The sequence below is a fragment of the Serinus canaria genome, chromosome 1, assembly GCF_022539315.1.
Source record: "Serinus canaria isolate serCan28SL12 chromosome 1, serCan2020, whole genome shotgun sequence".
Lineage (NCBI taxonomy): Eukaryota > Metazoa > Chordata > Aves > Passeriformes > Fringillidae > Serinus > Serinus canaria.
This window is the reverse complement of record NC_066313.1, coordinates 82,423,732-82,440,436: the sequence shown is the minus strand read 5'-3', so window position 1 is coordinate 82,440,436 and position 16,705 is coordinate 82,423,732. Positions and strand designations below refer to the sequence as shown.

General features: G+C 38.1%; 1 protein-coding gene across 2 annotated transcripts in view; it reads left to right on the top strand.

Moving 5' to 3' along the window:
* The window catches only part of GABRG3 (gamma-aminobutyric acid type A receptor subunit gamma3), a 290,425-nt gene that overhangs the window by 135,642 nt on the left and 138,078 nt on the right, over positions 1-16,705 (top strand). For both annotated transcript variants that reach the window (XM_050973793.1, XM_030234614.2), the window contains exon 4: positions 14,958-15,178. In XM_050973793.1, coding sequence (XP_050829750.1) covers positions 14,958-15,178 — 221 coding nt within the window. The remainder of the gene's footprint in view (positions 1-14,957; positions 15,179-16,705) is intronic.

The window sequence follows — 16,705 nt, the reverse complement described above, 5'->3', positions numbered from 1 at the left end:
TAGAAATTTCTGGTCAAGTTATTTTTCTCATTTTCTCATTCACCTCCTTGGGAAGATTGCAGTGAAGTTGTGCTGGGTTCTCCTAAGGTGTAATCTGAAAGAACTGTCCTCCACCCGCTGTACAGGGAAATAAAAGAATGTGGAGGTAGGAAGAGATAGGATATTTCCTTTTTGCTCTGTCATTAGGGCCTCAGCAATGCAGAGCAGTGATTACAAAGAAAGTCCTGCATGCTGTCAGCAGAGAAAAATGTCTATTTTGATAGATTCTTTGAGAAATTTAGCTGCAAATATCTAGAAATTGATTACTAAGAATATATAGACTGTGATATGTGTTAACTGTTTGTTTTCTTTTGGTCACAGTTTGGGTAAATTTTCAACATACATAAAGGTATGATTTCTTAGGCAAAGCTGCCCTTTTTGTGACTTTTGTGTTCTTGATGCAATAATTTCTTTCAGGAATTTTGCAAAACTTTTTTTTTTTGTAACATTCAATAAGGTTATGTTGTCATTATTACTTCATACTTAGAAATGGCTGTACTTTTTTGACTGGAATGAAAACAATAATTACAAAGTTGGTCTGAGTCATTTACTTGACATTGATATTGCTTTTGGTATATGTACTGAAAATAGATTTCTATAATGAGACATGTCAGATCCCATAATTTCTGTTGGCATTAGGAACTTCACCTACAATATACCAAAATTAGTTTTGTATAGAAACTCTTAGTCACATAATAGAACTGCATTTTCTAATAAATTTATCTAAAGAGAACCTTTTTTAACTCATAAATTCGAAGCTTTTAGCATTATCCTTCTGGGTGTATAATTTAGAGCAGCCTTATGCTGAGTTGTCCATGAAGTACCTAATGTTCATTATGAACCTTATTAATACAACAGTGTGTGGAGTACATGTCCCTTGGGTGCATACATCAAAATATTTTTGGCAGGAGTTGTGATTAATAGATTAAATATTTGGGTCTCTGATAGGAATGGAGATAATGTTCAGATTATTATTACACTTACATAGATGCTGGCTCTGGCAGCAGGTGTTACACTTTGGTCATTGACTTCTGTTTGCTTGCTATTCATCTGGATCAGTTTGGGCTTTTGCCATTTGATTATGTTATCTTTTGTCTACTTCAGAATTCTCATCCACACAAATATATTTTAATGACACATCAGCTTTGTGCCTTTATTTCTAATTTCTTTGGTTTTCCCAATAAAAATGTGATTGAACAGTATCAAATATAGTTATTCAACTGGCTTGAATGGCTTTTTTTTAAAATTTTTTTGTTATGAGAAACTTTTGACTGCTAAAATAGTATGGAAATTTTCAAGGTGTGATGCAAATGTGCTCTTTTCCTGCTACATTTCCTGATGTAGTGCAGTGACTGCCAAATTTAAATAAGAGGTCTGAAGAGCTGTGGCATTCACCCCAGGGTTGGGCATAAATCAAACTGCTCTGGGAACATAATTCGTACACTTGACTGACACACAAACAGCAGGAAAATTCTGGGGTTTTTTTTCAGATTTCAGTATTTCTAATGAGCACAATTCTGATTTCTGGGGTACCTAAATTAACAGAAATTACATTTGATGGAAAAGGACATGCTTTGGAGTGCTGACTTTTGGATAGCCCTAAATATCTCTGGGAGAATGAAAGTCAGAGCTTGACTTAGACAGGACTGGAGAACTGAGAAGGACAAAGCTTTAGCATGATATTTTTCCTTTTCATCCAGTAATTGTTTAATGTAAGGCACATGAACTCTTGCTTTTGTTCCACTATTTGGCTAACTTTGCAAGAAGCTGTATATTGCAGTCAAGGAATATTATTATCTTGATCTTCTGGATCTGTGAAACCCATCCTTCTGGTGACACAATGATATGCCTTCAACAGAAGGTGTGCAATGTGCTGCCATCCAGCAGCAAAATCTGCTGAATTTGCTGCATAACATACCTTTAGGCATTTGAGTTTTGTAAAGCACCTCAGCATTTTTGGTCAGAGCTTTGCTGAGTTTTTCTCCTGAACTTATGGTTCATATGATTTGGGTAAATAAATGTTTTGAGGAATGTCTGCGTGCCTTTGTTGACCCTCATCTAGGTAAAGATTTTCATGCTTGGAAAGAAGCATCAATTATACATGTAGTCTTCATTCTTTAAAACATAATCACATTCAGTTTTCTTTAATTTTAGATGCATTGACCAGTGGCAACTGCCCAAAGTTGTCCCCTGGATGCTTTTATTTTTTAATTCTGTAGGATTAGAAGTTTTTTTTTTTTCTCACTTGCAGAGTAATTAGTGTCAGCTTATTATCAAAGAACAATAATGTCAGGTAGAACAGTTCCTATGGTTGCTGTTATGCACTCCTACATCTGTGTATTGTAAAAAGAACAAGATGAAAAGAAACTCAAATAAAGGATCAGCTGAGAAAATGCTTTGGTTTAATATTTGATCACTTATTTCTCCCAGGCTGGTAATGCCACTCAATTATGAAGGTTGCTGAACCAAATGAGCAAAGTTGCAGCAGGTGGCCAGTTTTCAGCTCTGATGAGTGTTCATCTTTATGAATTTGGAAAAAAATATAAACTGTGTTAGGCTTGCTCCTGAAGCTTTGTTCGCTGTAATGGCAGCTAACACATGTATGTATTTATCAACTGGGCCTGACGTTCACTTTTTAAAAAATGCATAATTAAAAATTCAGTTGTTCAATAGCTGCTTTCAAGAATTCTCACATTCCTTAGTTAATTTTTCACTCAGTTCCTTTCCTCCAGAAAAATTTCAACCATCTTTCTCATGTCTTTCATTCCACATTTTGAGAATGAGAAAAATCTGCTTCCAATAGTTTGTACTTTGAGTCTTCAGTTTTCCTTTTTACTCTTATGCTAGGAAATGAAAAAGTAAGGATTTACAGAGGATTTCCTAACCAAAAAAGCATGTCCACTTCTCTTGTGTTGTTCACAATGGACTAGTGTTTTGGTATCAAAACTACAATAATAACTTTTCCCTTTCATAGGCAGTGGAAATGTATATTATAAATTTTTACATTAAACACTTCACAGCTGTGCATTATGAAATCTATTTTGGAGAACAATAGTAAAATAGAAAATTGCCCTGGAAAAGACATCTCTTTCTTCCTGTGCTGGTGTAGTTGTTGTTGAATTAGATCTTAGTTTTTCTCTCTTGCTACAAGTTTAGAGATGTTCAAGTGAAGAAGTTGATATCAGGTGAAAATGGAAATTACTGTTAGCCCTTGGACTTTCATGTCTTCTTGCTGTACTTCCAGTTGTCTGCTACAATTCAACAATAGGATAGACCATGAAAGACTTATCCTATTCTTCTGGTGAAAGAAGCTTTACTAATCTGGGACACTTTGAAGTGGTTAAGAAAGGTTCAGAAAACTTATGCTGGAAAGCTTACTTGGTCTATATCTTTGCAGTCGAAAGTGTTCAAGGCTGGAGAAGTTTTAGCAGGATTCAGAAAGAAATACTGCAAGATTCTAAGCAAAACATTTCTTTCCATCTTGCTTAAACTGAAATTGGGAAAAAGAAGAACTAAATAGAAGTAGTAATAAAAGCTTTCCCAGTTTAAAAACAGTGTTCAGAAAGGAAAAAAATGCCAGCTGAATAAGCCAAAAGACTAGAGAAATGTGACTGGGTCAATATTATTGTTTCTGTCATTAAATAATGAAAGGAAAAAATACCAGGGAAAGGACTGCTCTAGAATTAATTGCCAGTGACATACACTTCTGATCAAAGAGTCAGCCTGGGTCCACGGGGCACAGAAAATGGCACGCAAACATTATATTGACCCCACGACTTTCCCCTATAGCACATCCCTGTGTAAGTCCATCCAAACACAACGAGCAGAATCTCCACAACCTCTTGTGACTCTGGATGGGTGCTTTCCCTGTGTCTCCCTGGTTCAGTTCCCAGCTGCCTGGTGCCGATGTCAGTGTGTCCCCTAAGCTGATGGCTGAAGGAGGGGTGGGTGCCCAGTCGGGTTGCAGCCGCAGGGGGATGCAGGGCTGGGAGGAGCGGGACTGATGTCAAGTGGTTACCGCGGCAACAGGGAGGGGACCGGCAGAGGGAGGGGGAGCAAAAGGGGGAGGGAGGAGTGGTGGTGTTGCCACGGCAACAGATGAAATGCCTTCTTCCCCTGGGTTGGACATGCAGCTGCCCTTATGTAAAATTACCTGTCTGGTGCTGGGGGGTTTGGGCACAGCATATCAAGAGTGCTCGTGTTATCATCTACTATTTATATTAACTGTTTCATTTCTAGTTGGAAAGTGAATCTGCATGGGATATGAAGTATATTTTCCCACACAAACTACACCCATAATTATCTCTTTTCATGGTTCACAAGTTGTAGCAGAATTCCTTCTTATTCCATATAGTGTAAAAAACTATGTGCCAATGTTCTAATATAGTGTAAAAAACTATGTGCCAATATCAGGAATTAATCATGAAGTACTAGAAGACATGCTGATTTAAGGTGTGAGTTTGTTTTACACATCTTTACAGGACTATATTTCATTTTCCCCAATGAGCTTTGCAAGACAGGTCTTAAAATTTCTTGTTTGGGTTCTTTAATTTTTTCTTCTTTTTTCCCCTTAATCATATCAGGTACTGAAATTCTCTGGTAGTTTCCTTTAGAATTTCCCCAACTGGTGAGTGATGGAGTGTGTGAATATGAGAGGAATGTGCTCATGTAAAACTGATAGGAAAAGCCTGAACTCCTTAAATTTCAGTCATTGCAGGGCCCAGTGAATGGCAATCAGCCATCTGTTGTTTTGTTTGGTGTCCCTTGTGCCCTGACTAGGGACAGTGAAGAATTACTGATGTCAACAGGTGTTTTAATTAAAAGTCTCACATCAAAAAAGAATGGACTGAAATCAAGGAGGAACTGGAATTTGATGGAATTGGCTTGAAAAGATGTGTGGTATTTAATGCTGTGGTAAAGCTAATTCTGGGAGTCAAACCACACAATACAAGAGGATTTGGGAGGAGTTATGGCTTGGATCAGTGGTGCTTATGGCCTTGGAGTTGGCCAGAAAACCAGACAAACAAAAAAAAAAAAAAAGAAAAAAAAGCCAAAACCAAAAAAGTCCAACCAAAAAAAAAAAAAATTCAAGGGAAGAAGAAACTGAGGTAATACTAATCCTATGAAAAAGCCTCTTTGCTTCTGTTGTGAAGCCTAGGTGAAGCATGAACACATTTACCTGCTGTGTTTTCCTTTGAAGAGGCGAGCTGTGATCTGGAGTGCTCTCAGGCTTGGATCTGTGGAAAGGCTGGGCTCAGCCTACTAGGGCAGCCAGCCCAGTGTTATGGGCTCTATATTTTGAACATGAAGTCTCAGCCTCCCCTCAAAGCATGGTCCCCGTAGTGCAGAATCAGAGAAGGCTCTGGTTTCACCTGAGCCAGCAGTTCAGAGAGAGCAGGGCTGCCCTAGCTCCTGTGGAGGCCAAGAGCAAGAAAGGTTTGTACACAGACTCATTACAGACCATCCTCTTGTGCCTACGTGGCAAAACACTCGTCTTATTTTTAGAGTGGTTAAACATTTGCATTTCCCTCGTATGCAAATTAGGGCTTTTACAGATGTGGTTTTTTCTGCTGCTTTGTGCACAGTTGGCTTTTCTGTGTATCATTTTGTTTAATTAGAGTAACACCTTTTAACATCCTATGGATGTAGGATATAACTCCCCTGCTCGCTGCACCTTCATTTATTTCCCTGATTTCTGTCATCCAGAATTTTACACTCTCCTTTTGGATCCTATTTATGTTGTAATAAATTCAGACTTTGTGACCTGAGTATGTCTATTCTGCTAAATCAAAGATATCCAGGGACCAATACTTGTCCCCAAGACTGAGTGGCACAAACTGGTGTATGTCTACATTTTCTAGTTTTAGCTGCCTCTGTGGCACATTTGCCTTGGGAGCAACAGGGCAAGGAATTCAGCTGGCAGTAAAATGAGGTGAATGACTGGGTGTGTGGTACTTGAGCTATGTGTGTAGTCTGTCTTTATTCAGCTGTGGGGATGCAATCAGTGAGTTAGTGTTTGTTTTGAGAAAATGCAGGATCGTATGTATTTATTTATTTTGACCCTTGAAAGTATTCAGTGATGCGTGGCAGGATGGAAGCAGTGAAATATCCCAGGTGAGCTGTAGCTTTCCTGCATCTTGGAGAAGACATGAATGCCCTCAATATCTCAGCTTCTGAGAAGAAGAGGTTGTAATTTTTTTTGTTTCCCAGCCATGGTGTTGCAAGAGTGCAACTTTCTGGGACATTTGGGTTCTGTAGTAGAGTGGCATGTGGGTTCTTAAGATATAACATGGCCTCAGGAGTTACCCTAAAAGTGCCTCTGGAAGGGAGCAGCTAGAACATGACTTTTACCTACCTGATCTTCCCAATCTGCCTCCTTAAGTGTTCTTTACCATCTTTTCTCTCACTCAGAATTCTGTGTGAGACCATCACTGTACCTGACCCTCTACTCTGAGTGTCTATTTTTTCATGACTGCCCTGTTTCCCATTCCCTTACAACTCTTCTTGTGCTAAGAGTGACAGTATGTGTAAAAACATCATGGTAACCTCTCTTTCCTAGGTTGCTGATGGCATAAAAGATGTTTCAGAATATTCTTGCACTTCTTTGGTTAAAAGGCACTCTTTCCAGTTAAAAAATCTGTTTACTACAGAGACTATGAGCATAAAATCTTATTGTGTGCAGTCTGTGAGAATGCATTTATTTTTGTAAAAAGTATACTTTAGCTTCTGTTTTGAATAAGGTAATGCCTCAAAACCTATGTTTATAAAGTCAGTAAATCTTCTATTCTAATATGAAAATACTATTGAGTACTTTTATAATTGTATAAATTTTTCAGATATTGAGTATTCTTACGAGATCTTGATAATATACTTTATTATATTAAGTACAGCCATTATTCTCAGTCTTTGTTTTTTTCTGATCAGGGATTATTAATTTTTATTTCTTTACTATTTCCACAGGAGTTAAACTTGTCCTTGTACATTTATGTTACTAAATTCTTAAGTTAACAACCTTGGTTCCTTCAATTATGCATTTGGAATCTCTCTTTCTCTCTCCATCCTGACTGCTGTCTTAGTGGTAAAGCCTTAAATTACAGGTCAGAGTGAGTGCTGTACTTTCTCTGCCAAGCCCAAAAAACATTGTTCCTTCCAGCAGCAATCTTCTAAGGAAGGATTACTCTGATTAGCATTTTGAGTAACAGTGCTCACCAGTTAACAGAGATGAAAAGTCTGCACACTACCATCTGCATCCCCTGCACTTCTTTGCATGCTTTGGATACCTTTTTTCAAAAGCAGACCAATTTAAAGCATATACACTTATGTCTCATCAAAGGCAAAGCTTCTCATCAGGCACAGTCTGCAACAGGACATGAACCTTGGCACACCAAGAGAACAGGCTGTGGAAATGCAATTGTGGGATGATCATAGCAATCAGGATGGCTTTGGGAACGCTTTAATAGCAGCAGAAGGCAACAAAAAGCTCCAAAAAGAAATGGGAAGCAGCAATATTTAAAAAGTCTTCCATCAAAAGGGGAGAGAACAGAGCTACAGCTGATTTTCTGGAAATGCATTATTTCTAATTTCATGCTGTATTTCTGACTGTGAAATTATTGATTGAAGCAGAATAGATAATCCATCAATGTGGAGTGAAGAGAAGTCTCAAAGAGATGTCAGGGTTTGGGCCAAGACAAAAATCTCCATCTCTTTCTGTAAGTGAATGGAAAAATTTATCTGGAATACAGAAGGGCTAAAGCTAGCCTCCAAAGAGCAAAAATAGGCAGAGGGAGAAAGAAAAATGTTTTCTCAGGGAAAGGAAGCGCTACATGATACTTGCATGCTTTGTTTGTTGTTGGAAGTTAGATGTCTTTCCCTCTTTATAAAAGCAGGAAATTAGTAACGTTCTGAAGCAGGCAGGAGGCAGTACTGCAGTGAAGAAGGTGAGCTTCCTTCCTCCTTGCTCCAATATTCCTACTGAGTCAGTGATGAGAATAGCTTTTTTTATACTCAAAGCATTCAGCTATGGAGATGATTGGTGCTGCTTGCTGAAATATTTTGCTGTTGCTAACTAGAATAGTCCTTATATCTGTGGTGACAATCTCAATTTTGAATTTGCTTCTTTCACTGTATTTTGTCCATGGGACCATGATGCTTGAAACAGTATGAAAGTACCAAAGCAAATTCTCAAAAAAAATAGCAGGTTATTGAAAGCCTTTCTATACATAAAACAGTTTGAAAGTTTTCAAACCTACATGTATTACTACTACACTAAAACTAGTCTTTAATCTCGTTCTTTTGGCTATCTTTTGGAGGTACAGCCTTAACACTGATGGGAAAGATAAATTCAGATTAAGAAGAGAAAAAAATTTAAAAGTGGGAATGTGTTGCCCACTCTTCCACTCTCAATAGAGGCTATTAGGAATTAGGATCTGCACAAGGGAGCAGGAGCACAGAGAGTGGAAAAAAGCAAACTGATGGAGAATGGGAAGGTGATCCCTGCTGTGCTGTCTCTTAGGCAGCAAACCCAGTGTTGTATGCAGTGTGAAGTAAATACACCCCCATTAACTCCTGAGCAGCCTCTGGGAACACAAAGCTCTAGCCTGGCAGAGATACTTCAAGAGAAGTTACAGGCAGCTCTAACAGTGCTACTCCACTCATGCCAAGCTCTGATGAAAGCAAGGCAAACTTCCAGGACATGTGTGAGAATTACTGTTCTCACAGAAGGCTTGTGTTGGTCTTGATACCACAAGAGTTTTGAATGTACACTGCGTATGAAATACACTATTTTAATGTGTTTTCTGCAGCAAATATAATTTGTTTCTTTCTGCAATATTTCCACAAAATGAGAATGTGGGTTTCCATTGGTAGATCATTCCATTAATTTCAGTTCCTTTCCACAGGATATCTGAGAGGTTTTAACCAGTTCTTGAAATTAGACTGCAAGTTGCACACAGGGTGCAAACCCAAGCAGAAGCTGTCGAGCAGTAGTATTAAGGTTTACATTAAAGCTCAACATTTTAGCCTTCTAGAGGTCTCCTGAGGTCACCATAGTTCCTGACTTTTCACAATCTGTACAGCATGCAATCTGATCAATAATCAGCACACCTCATGTGGCAGCTGCTGTGGAGCTGCTCATTTCCATCAATACCAAAAACAGGTATGATCAAGGTACCTCTTCAAATTATCAAAAGTCTGTTTGTAAGATGCACAGAAGACAATTCTCTCCTCACTCTAGCCCAGGGAAAGATGCAGTAAATCAGGGAGGCTGACTGTGGGCTGTGCTCAAGACAATTACTCTCCGTGTTTTAATTTCAGACATGTGAATGCACTGGTTCAGGAAGAGGGAACTACTCATTCCATATTTCAGGGAGCATTTCCTCTTTCACTCATTTGTCACACAACTAAATAAGCAGGTGACTCAATCATTGAACTTTCCTTTTAGTGGTGAGCTGGGCTGGAAAAAATGTGCTTTTATTGAAAATCACCTTCAAACTCTGAACAGATTACTCACTTTTAATGTTCTCAAGTGCCTCAGATTGCAGAATAAATAAACAGACATTATGAGCATTGCTTTAATATTTGGTACATTTTCTACTAAAATATAATATCTCAAACCCTTCTCTTTGTAATTCTAAGCCAAGCATGACAGGGGCATAAAGAAAGAACTTTCCTGGGTGTGTTTACCTGTGGTCTATGGCTGAGTGCAATAAAGGGGAGACTCTCAGTCTTTAGAGATTTGCTCCCGGAGTCTCTCCTGTTTCCCTGAACAGTCCCTTCCCATATTCCCTTTTAAAACATAATACTTAACATTTCTATGACATTTGCACATAACAGGCTCAACCATTATTCATTTATAAGCATACTTCTTACTGAATGGTTTTGGCTGAAATATAACAGCAAAGTTTAATGCTTATTTCCAGAACAGTTTTAGACTAACAAATGGGATTTCCCACTTCAGTGGAGTCCAGCCTTTTGGTAGCTAGAGGAGATTTTATCCCTTACACAGTTTATTAGACCAGTTCCAAGCTTCTACAGACAATGTTTGTGGTGTGTTGTGGTGTGCTGGCATGTTATACAAGGGGTGTGGGAGGGCACAGAATTATTGTAATATAAACTGGACCCTAATTATGTAGCTATTTTCAGCTGATTCAGTCTCACACAAATGCAGTAGCAGCTTTAATGATTTACAGTCTCACTCTATCACCAATCAAGATACAGGTTCTAAAATGAAAAAAGAAACCAAAAAGAGTCTAGTAGGCAACAGTAAAAACCTGAAAAGTATCATGCAAGAAATTCTTGCATTTTTTCCAAGGACAGGATTCTTGACATTGTTGTTGCTGTTGTTGTGAAGAATTTTGAAAATGCAGAAAAAATGAGCAGGCTGCAGCAGAAGCAACAAAGGAATACCACACTATTTATCCATAGTCATTCCCATCCATTACCTGACTGTGACAGCCTATTGCATCATAGTTTTCAGAATTAAAATGAGGCATTGTGATAGGAGAAAAGCTCCATGTATTACCAACAACAGGTTAGCTACTCTTTTGACTGAGAAAACAATTGAAGACTTGGTTGAAAAGAATGCATTTTTCTCTGTGACTACAGATGACTTAGACAATGGCATTTTCAAGGTGTTCACAATCATTAATCATTCCTATGCAGTTGATGGGCAAATAGTTCAGTGCTGACTCCTGATTATTTTCAAAGTACTCATGAAACCACATTAGGAATATTTGACAATGTGAAAAGGAAAAAAAGCTGAAATCAAGTAGTTGGATCTTTGACTATTTGCAGCTATTTACAGGTAATACAGTTGCTAAATCTGGGTTATAGCTTCTGTCCACAAATCACTGAAAATTAAGAAGGTAAAATAGTCCTTAGTTTCTCGTTCTCTATATAACCATACAACAGGAAAATACCATTTAATTTTCCTCATCTCATTCAGTCATTTCTCTCAGACAATGTTTCAGATTGAGAGAACTTACAAAATTTGAATGGGAAGAAATGTTCTACATGAGACAATTACTTCCATACTCTGCAGGTAAAAGGACCATAATATGCTTTCTTGGTTTTAGGAGTTACTTCTAGAAGCATGTGAGCATTGTCAGGTGTCAATCTACAATCCCGTTTTCAAAGGTAACCTCAGAGGAGGTGATACAGAGGTTTTCAATAGCACAATGTCACTTACAATTTTAAGATGATACTGAGTGTTTCTTGCAAACAGAAGTCTTGCAAGTAGAACAATCTGTCTCTTTGCATGATGAAATGTATAAGATAATGCATTCATTTAAGGTTAAATTGCAAAAAAAGTACCGATGAGAAATTCTTTGGTCATAGGTAGCTATGCAACATTAGAGAGTAATAAAAAAAGAAAAGACATTTCACACAAAGATACACTGTAGCTGCCTGAAATGAGGCTTTATATTTTCATACACTCAAACAAAATGCAAATAAACTGATTAAGTTTTACTAGGAAATGAATCTCTCTTTCTAAGTTTGGCTGCTCTGGAGTGAATGCATCCAGGCACTGGGTGAATATGTGGTAAAAGTAGGAAAATCTTGGGTCTGTTTAGATAGCATGGCAAACCAGGTGCCCTTAAGACAAGCAAACTTAGTGGCAGAACACTTTTCTATACATGACCTCAGTATTTCATGTAGAACATGTTTTACCTTTTTTTGCTGCTGGGAAGAAATCTTGTTTAAAATGTTGCTTTTTTCACTTCTTCCTGTGCTCATTGTAGTAGCCAATAGTTGCTATTAGTTGTTATTATTAACAAAATTACTGGTGCAGTGGTAGAACAGAACATGTTAGAGTCCTAGGATGTTGTTTCATGTGAGGCATCACATCACTGAAACCTGATGTCCTGCCCAAACTCTCTAAGTGCAATTGCCACATTTTGTAAAGATCTAAAATGGCAGGTATTAGCTAGAAAATCAAGAGTATTACTTTCTTTTATCATATGATATTGACCTGTATGTAAAACCAACATAGAGACCTTTTTTCTGGCAGTCTCTTTGTGTGCTGTGTGCTGGAGATCAGTGTACCAGCTCTGTGCAAAACAGCATATGGGAGCTGTTGACTTCCCTGGGAATGGCGTATCTGTTGTCAGTGAAGACAGAGGTAATTTTTGGAAATGTGCACAGGCTTAGAACCACTAGAAGGGGAGAACTGAGTCCCAGTTTCAAAAGTGACTTATTTGCTTGGTTAAAGACTGAAGAAATTCCAGAGATTAATGTAAGGGATGTACTGATATAACATCCACTTCTAAAAGGGATTAATGGTGAGAATCTCAATGAAGATATTAAATGGAAATGTGTGTTTATTTTTCCTGGAAAAATTTTGGTTTTGTAATTTGTATATTCTGACTGAGGACTGTAAATACTTTAACTTTTTAATAGGGTTAAAGTGTTTAAAAAATCAATGCAACTAACTTCAACCAAATTTACTGACTTTTCTTTTAAAAATGCTGCTTTGTTTTTTATCATCTCTGTTTGCCAAAAGAAAAATGCAAGTTTTTTTCAGAACTAATTAACTCTAGAAGATCTATTAACCATTTAATTTGAGTTGAATTTTTTTTTTATTAAGGCAAATGGAGTGGCCCATTCTACAGGTATTTTGATCATTGGTGGCACGTTCTAGTTGCAGCAATAAATAACAAAGATCCAAAACAGGAGTTGGGCAGTGGTGTTAGCATGGCCCTGTTTCTAGGCTGATGTAATCCACTTAGCCAGAGTAGTTTACTGGAATAGAAACCACAAGGTTACATTTACACTGCTCCTGGGGCCCACTTTGCTCAGATGTGGCTGCAGTACCTTCTCATGGTAATGTATTAAGGAGCTCAGGGTCTTTCCTTTCTTTTGGCAGGGTAGACATCCTGAATACCTTAAATCCTACAAATCATTAAATATGCATGATGTACTAGAAAAGAATTATGGTTACTCCTAAATTTAGTCAAAATTAAGCATTCATATAAAATAAGCTCAAATGTGAATATCATGCAAAAACTTATCCTGTGAAAAGACAGCACTGTCATTAGCCAGCTGTATACAAATGGTCTTTGGTTCTATAAATACAGATTCTCACATGTGGGCTAGGAAAAGCAACTCTACTCTCTCAGCATTTGGAGAAACCCGTAGACATGTCTGGCATATTCCTTTCTACAGAAGCTGAATGTGCCAACACTTGTCACTAGACTTTCAAAGGCTAAAATGCAGTTGACTTAAAGAAAGAACATCAGTGCTCTGACATCTAAAACCTGGTGCATTAAGGATGTTCTTTCTGAATAACAGAGGTACACTGTGTACGTTACATTACATGCTTCAGATCTGTAGAGATGTCATCCATATGAAAGAAAAGTCTCTTCAGATTCATATCTGTCATCTTCCCTGCAAAAATAAGGCTAATAATACAATGAGAAATAGTAGTGAGATAAGCTATGAAGAAAAATGGTCCTCATTGCCTTTGGTGGCTAGCTTTTAATTCCTGAGGTGATGTACTACCTGGTACATCTACTACTATTTGGATACTTGCTAGCACCACTTATGCACCTTTTGATCATTTATCATCTAGGGATGTGAGGCCCAGAGTATGTTTTGGACTTGGATTTCAGTGCCAGTGAATTGGGTTTCCTGGTGTTATAACATCAGCTTTGAAGGGTGGCCTGCTAAAAATGTGACAGCACAGGAGAAACAGGTGGCTCTCAGCAAAAACACTGTCCTCAATTCAAACTGCAAGCTCTACTAACTGTCTGTGAAGAAAAAAAAACAATACTACTGCACTGAGACAGTAGACAGAAAGAAGTGAAATAAAAGCAAATTCAGACTTTACATATAGCCCTAATTACCCTTTGTTCAGATATACCAGGAGTGCATCTACCAGGGGTCCTAATGAGATGTTTTCCTTTGGATTATTCCCAAGCCCTGCATTAGCCTCTGCTGTAGAGCCCACACTTTGTGCCACATCAGCAAACGTCACCCCTGTCACAGCCAGCCCTGTGGTCTTGGGAGGGTATTGCATGACAGACTCAGATGGCTGTTTCCATGAGGCTCAAAAATAGAGCAGTCTATTATTCATTTTTCAGTCTTTGAAAAGAGGAAGAGGAACACAAGCAAATGTAGCATGACCTTTTTCAGCCTCTGGTGGCTTGCATTGACAATTCAAATACAAAATTAAAATACAGTTTCTTCCAAGGGGTCTTAAATGCATAAACCATTGTGTTTATATGTTCACCTGTATAATTTTGTCTGTCCATGTGTACTTTAATTTCTGCATTTTTATGTACTATGATGGCTTACCTACAGAAGCAGAATGGTAAAACCTGGAATAAATGGAAGGACAAATTTCATGTAAATGGAGGTATTAGCATATTCAGGGTTGAGTATTCAGCTCTTAAAATCACGGTCTGTAAAGGAGCACATGCCTGCCTTTTCATTCTACTGCAGGGTGGCCTGAGAAAGAGTGGCTGAATAATTGGTAGCAAATGGGAAGATTATTTTATTGCATTTACACAACCTCTTCCCTAAAAAGCATCACTATAATCAGGGGAATTTACCATTCTCTAGCTTATGTGTGTTGGTCCTGTTCATCTTTCATGTCTCTTATTGGTCCTATGACAAAATCTCTGTAAATTACACCTTCTGTGACTTTTCAGAGACAATGAAAAAGAATGTGCTAATGAAATTGTTATGGCACAGGACTAATGGAAGTGAGATGTTTATCATGTTTCATTAAGCAGCTCGATATAAAAATAAAAGGGTGAAAAATATGGAAAAAAAATATTCCTAAGGCAGTAGAAAAAGAAAACATAGCTCCATTGGCCAGAACGCACCCTGTTGATCTAGACCAGAACAGACCTAATCAAACACCAAATAGTGTGAAATGTGGAACTGCTTTCAACTGATATCTCATGCTTTCTTTGCAGGAATATCAAATTGATATATTTTTTGCCCAGACGTGGACCGACAGCCGTCTTCGTTTCAACAGCACCATGAAGATACTGACTCTGAACAGCAACATGGTTGGCTTGATCTGGATCCCAGACACGATATTTCGTAACTCAAAGACAGCAGAGGCCCACTGGATCACCACCCCCAACCAGCTCCTCCGCATATGGAATGATGGCAAGATCTTGTACACCCTCAGGTGAGCACTTGGCAAGGTGCAGGGCTGAAAGTTCCTCCCACCTTTGGTGTAGTAACAGTATTTTTCAGCAATATCTTTGCTCTCCTCTGCTGTTTTCTTCCTGATGCATATGTGGCCACACTTTGCAAATATTTAATTATTCAGGCGTAAGTACTGCCAAGTTTAAAAAAGAAAGTCTTGTCTTTCTATGAAAGCAACCTTGAGAAATAGGAAATAAGTCTGTCTAAATTGTACCAGCTGGGCTTTTTAGTGCTTGTAATAAAATCGGGAATATGTAGTCTCATAAAACCTGTCAAAAGCCTTTTTGATCGGAGTTAGATGCAGGGCTGGATAAAGCATTTTTAGATTCATGCTAATGCCAATACTTGATTCTTCAAATAAGTCATGCTGAAAGATAGTCTGTCACATCTCATCACAAGGGTGAATTGCCAGAGGAAAGGCTTTTACAGTTTTCTAATCTTTGTGATAAAATCAACTATATGGTATTAGAAATACTGTATATATTTGCATTTTAAAAAGCCTGTGGAAATCAAAATATGTGTTTGCTTGTGGAAGAGATGAGCTATTCAGAAGGGAGTTTTGCCATAAGCCATGTTCCACAAGGGAAACTGTTTTAGAGATGTGCCTTTCACGCTACATTTTCTTCTGTGATTGTGTTCAGCCCTCTTGGTGCACCTGAGAGGGCTGATCACACTTGCAACTGCTGTTGGGCTCCAATGCAAAGTCTTTGGAAAACAATAAGAAAGGAAATAAACATCTGGAAAAGCTGTTGATATTTTTAGTGCCCTTTCCTTCTTAGGCTTGCTCTACTGTGAAGAGCTCTTGCTTATTGCAGGGGCCTTTAGCTAAAGAGTTTGATATTCTCTTGGTTGGGTTATTGGTTTGTGTTTTTTTTTTCCCTAGGAGATTTTCATTATGTATTTGGTTGGGGTTTTTTCTATTAAGTTCTGTTTCAGTATTTCAGGCTAAGTGTCTACATAGGAGTAGTTAGACTTACATACCTCTCACTGAAGAAGCTATTTGTCAAATGGATTACAAAATTTGTCTAAACCAGCTAAAAGTAAGTTAATACTTTACCCATTGGAATGAGCATTTCTAGTTTGTGAAAGATGTTTTGAGTCCTTTTTGGTCATCAGGTTAACCTCCTTTTTACACAGGAAAAGCTGTTGGAATGATCGTTGTTAACACTGTATAATTCAAACCAAATTTACTGACCTATGTGTCAGGATAGGTATGACATGGAAGAGGTAGCTAGTGTATGCCCTGGTGCTGTCAGGTGTTGATGGGTGTTATGGGTGTTACAGGAGGAAGTGTACAAGGTGCAGTCATGCTCCATACCTCTCCATCTTCTTCCCTGGGTGTGAATTTTAGAGTGTGAATGTCCGCCTCGTGCAACACTGCAAATCCTCTTCTAGTGGCAGTGCAATAATTTAATAATAAGGGCAATTTAATTCAATAATTAAATTCCTTTTCCTCAGAAAAGGTCACATTTTCTGAGACAGAGTTTTTCTCTGTGCCATCCTGTAT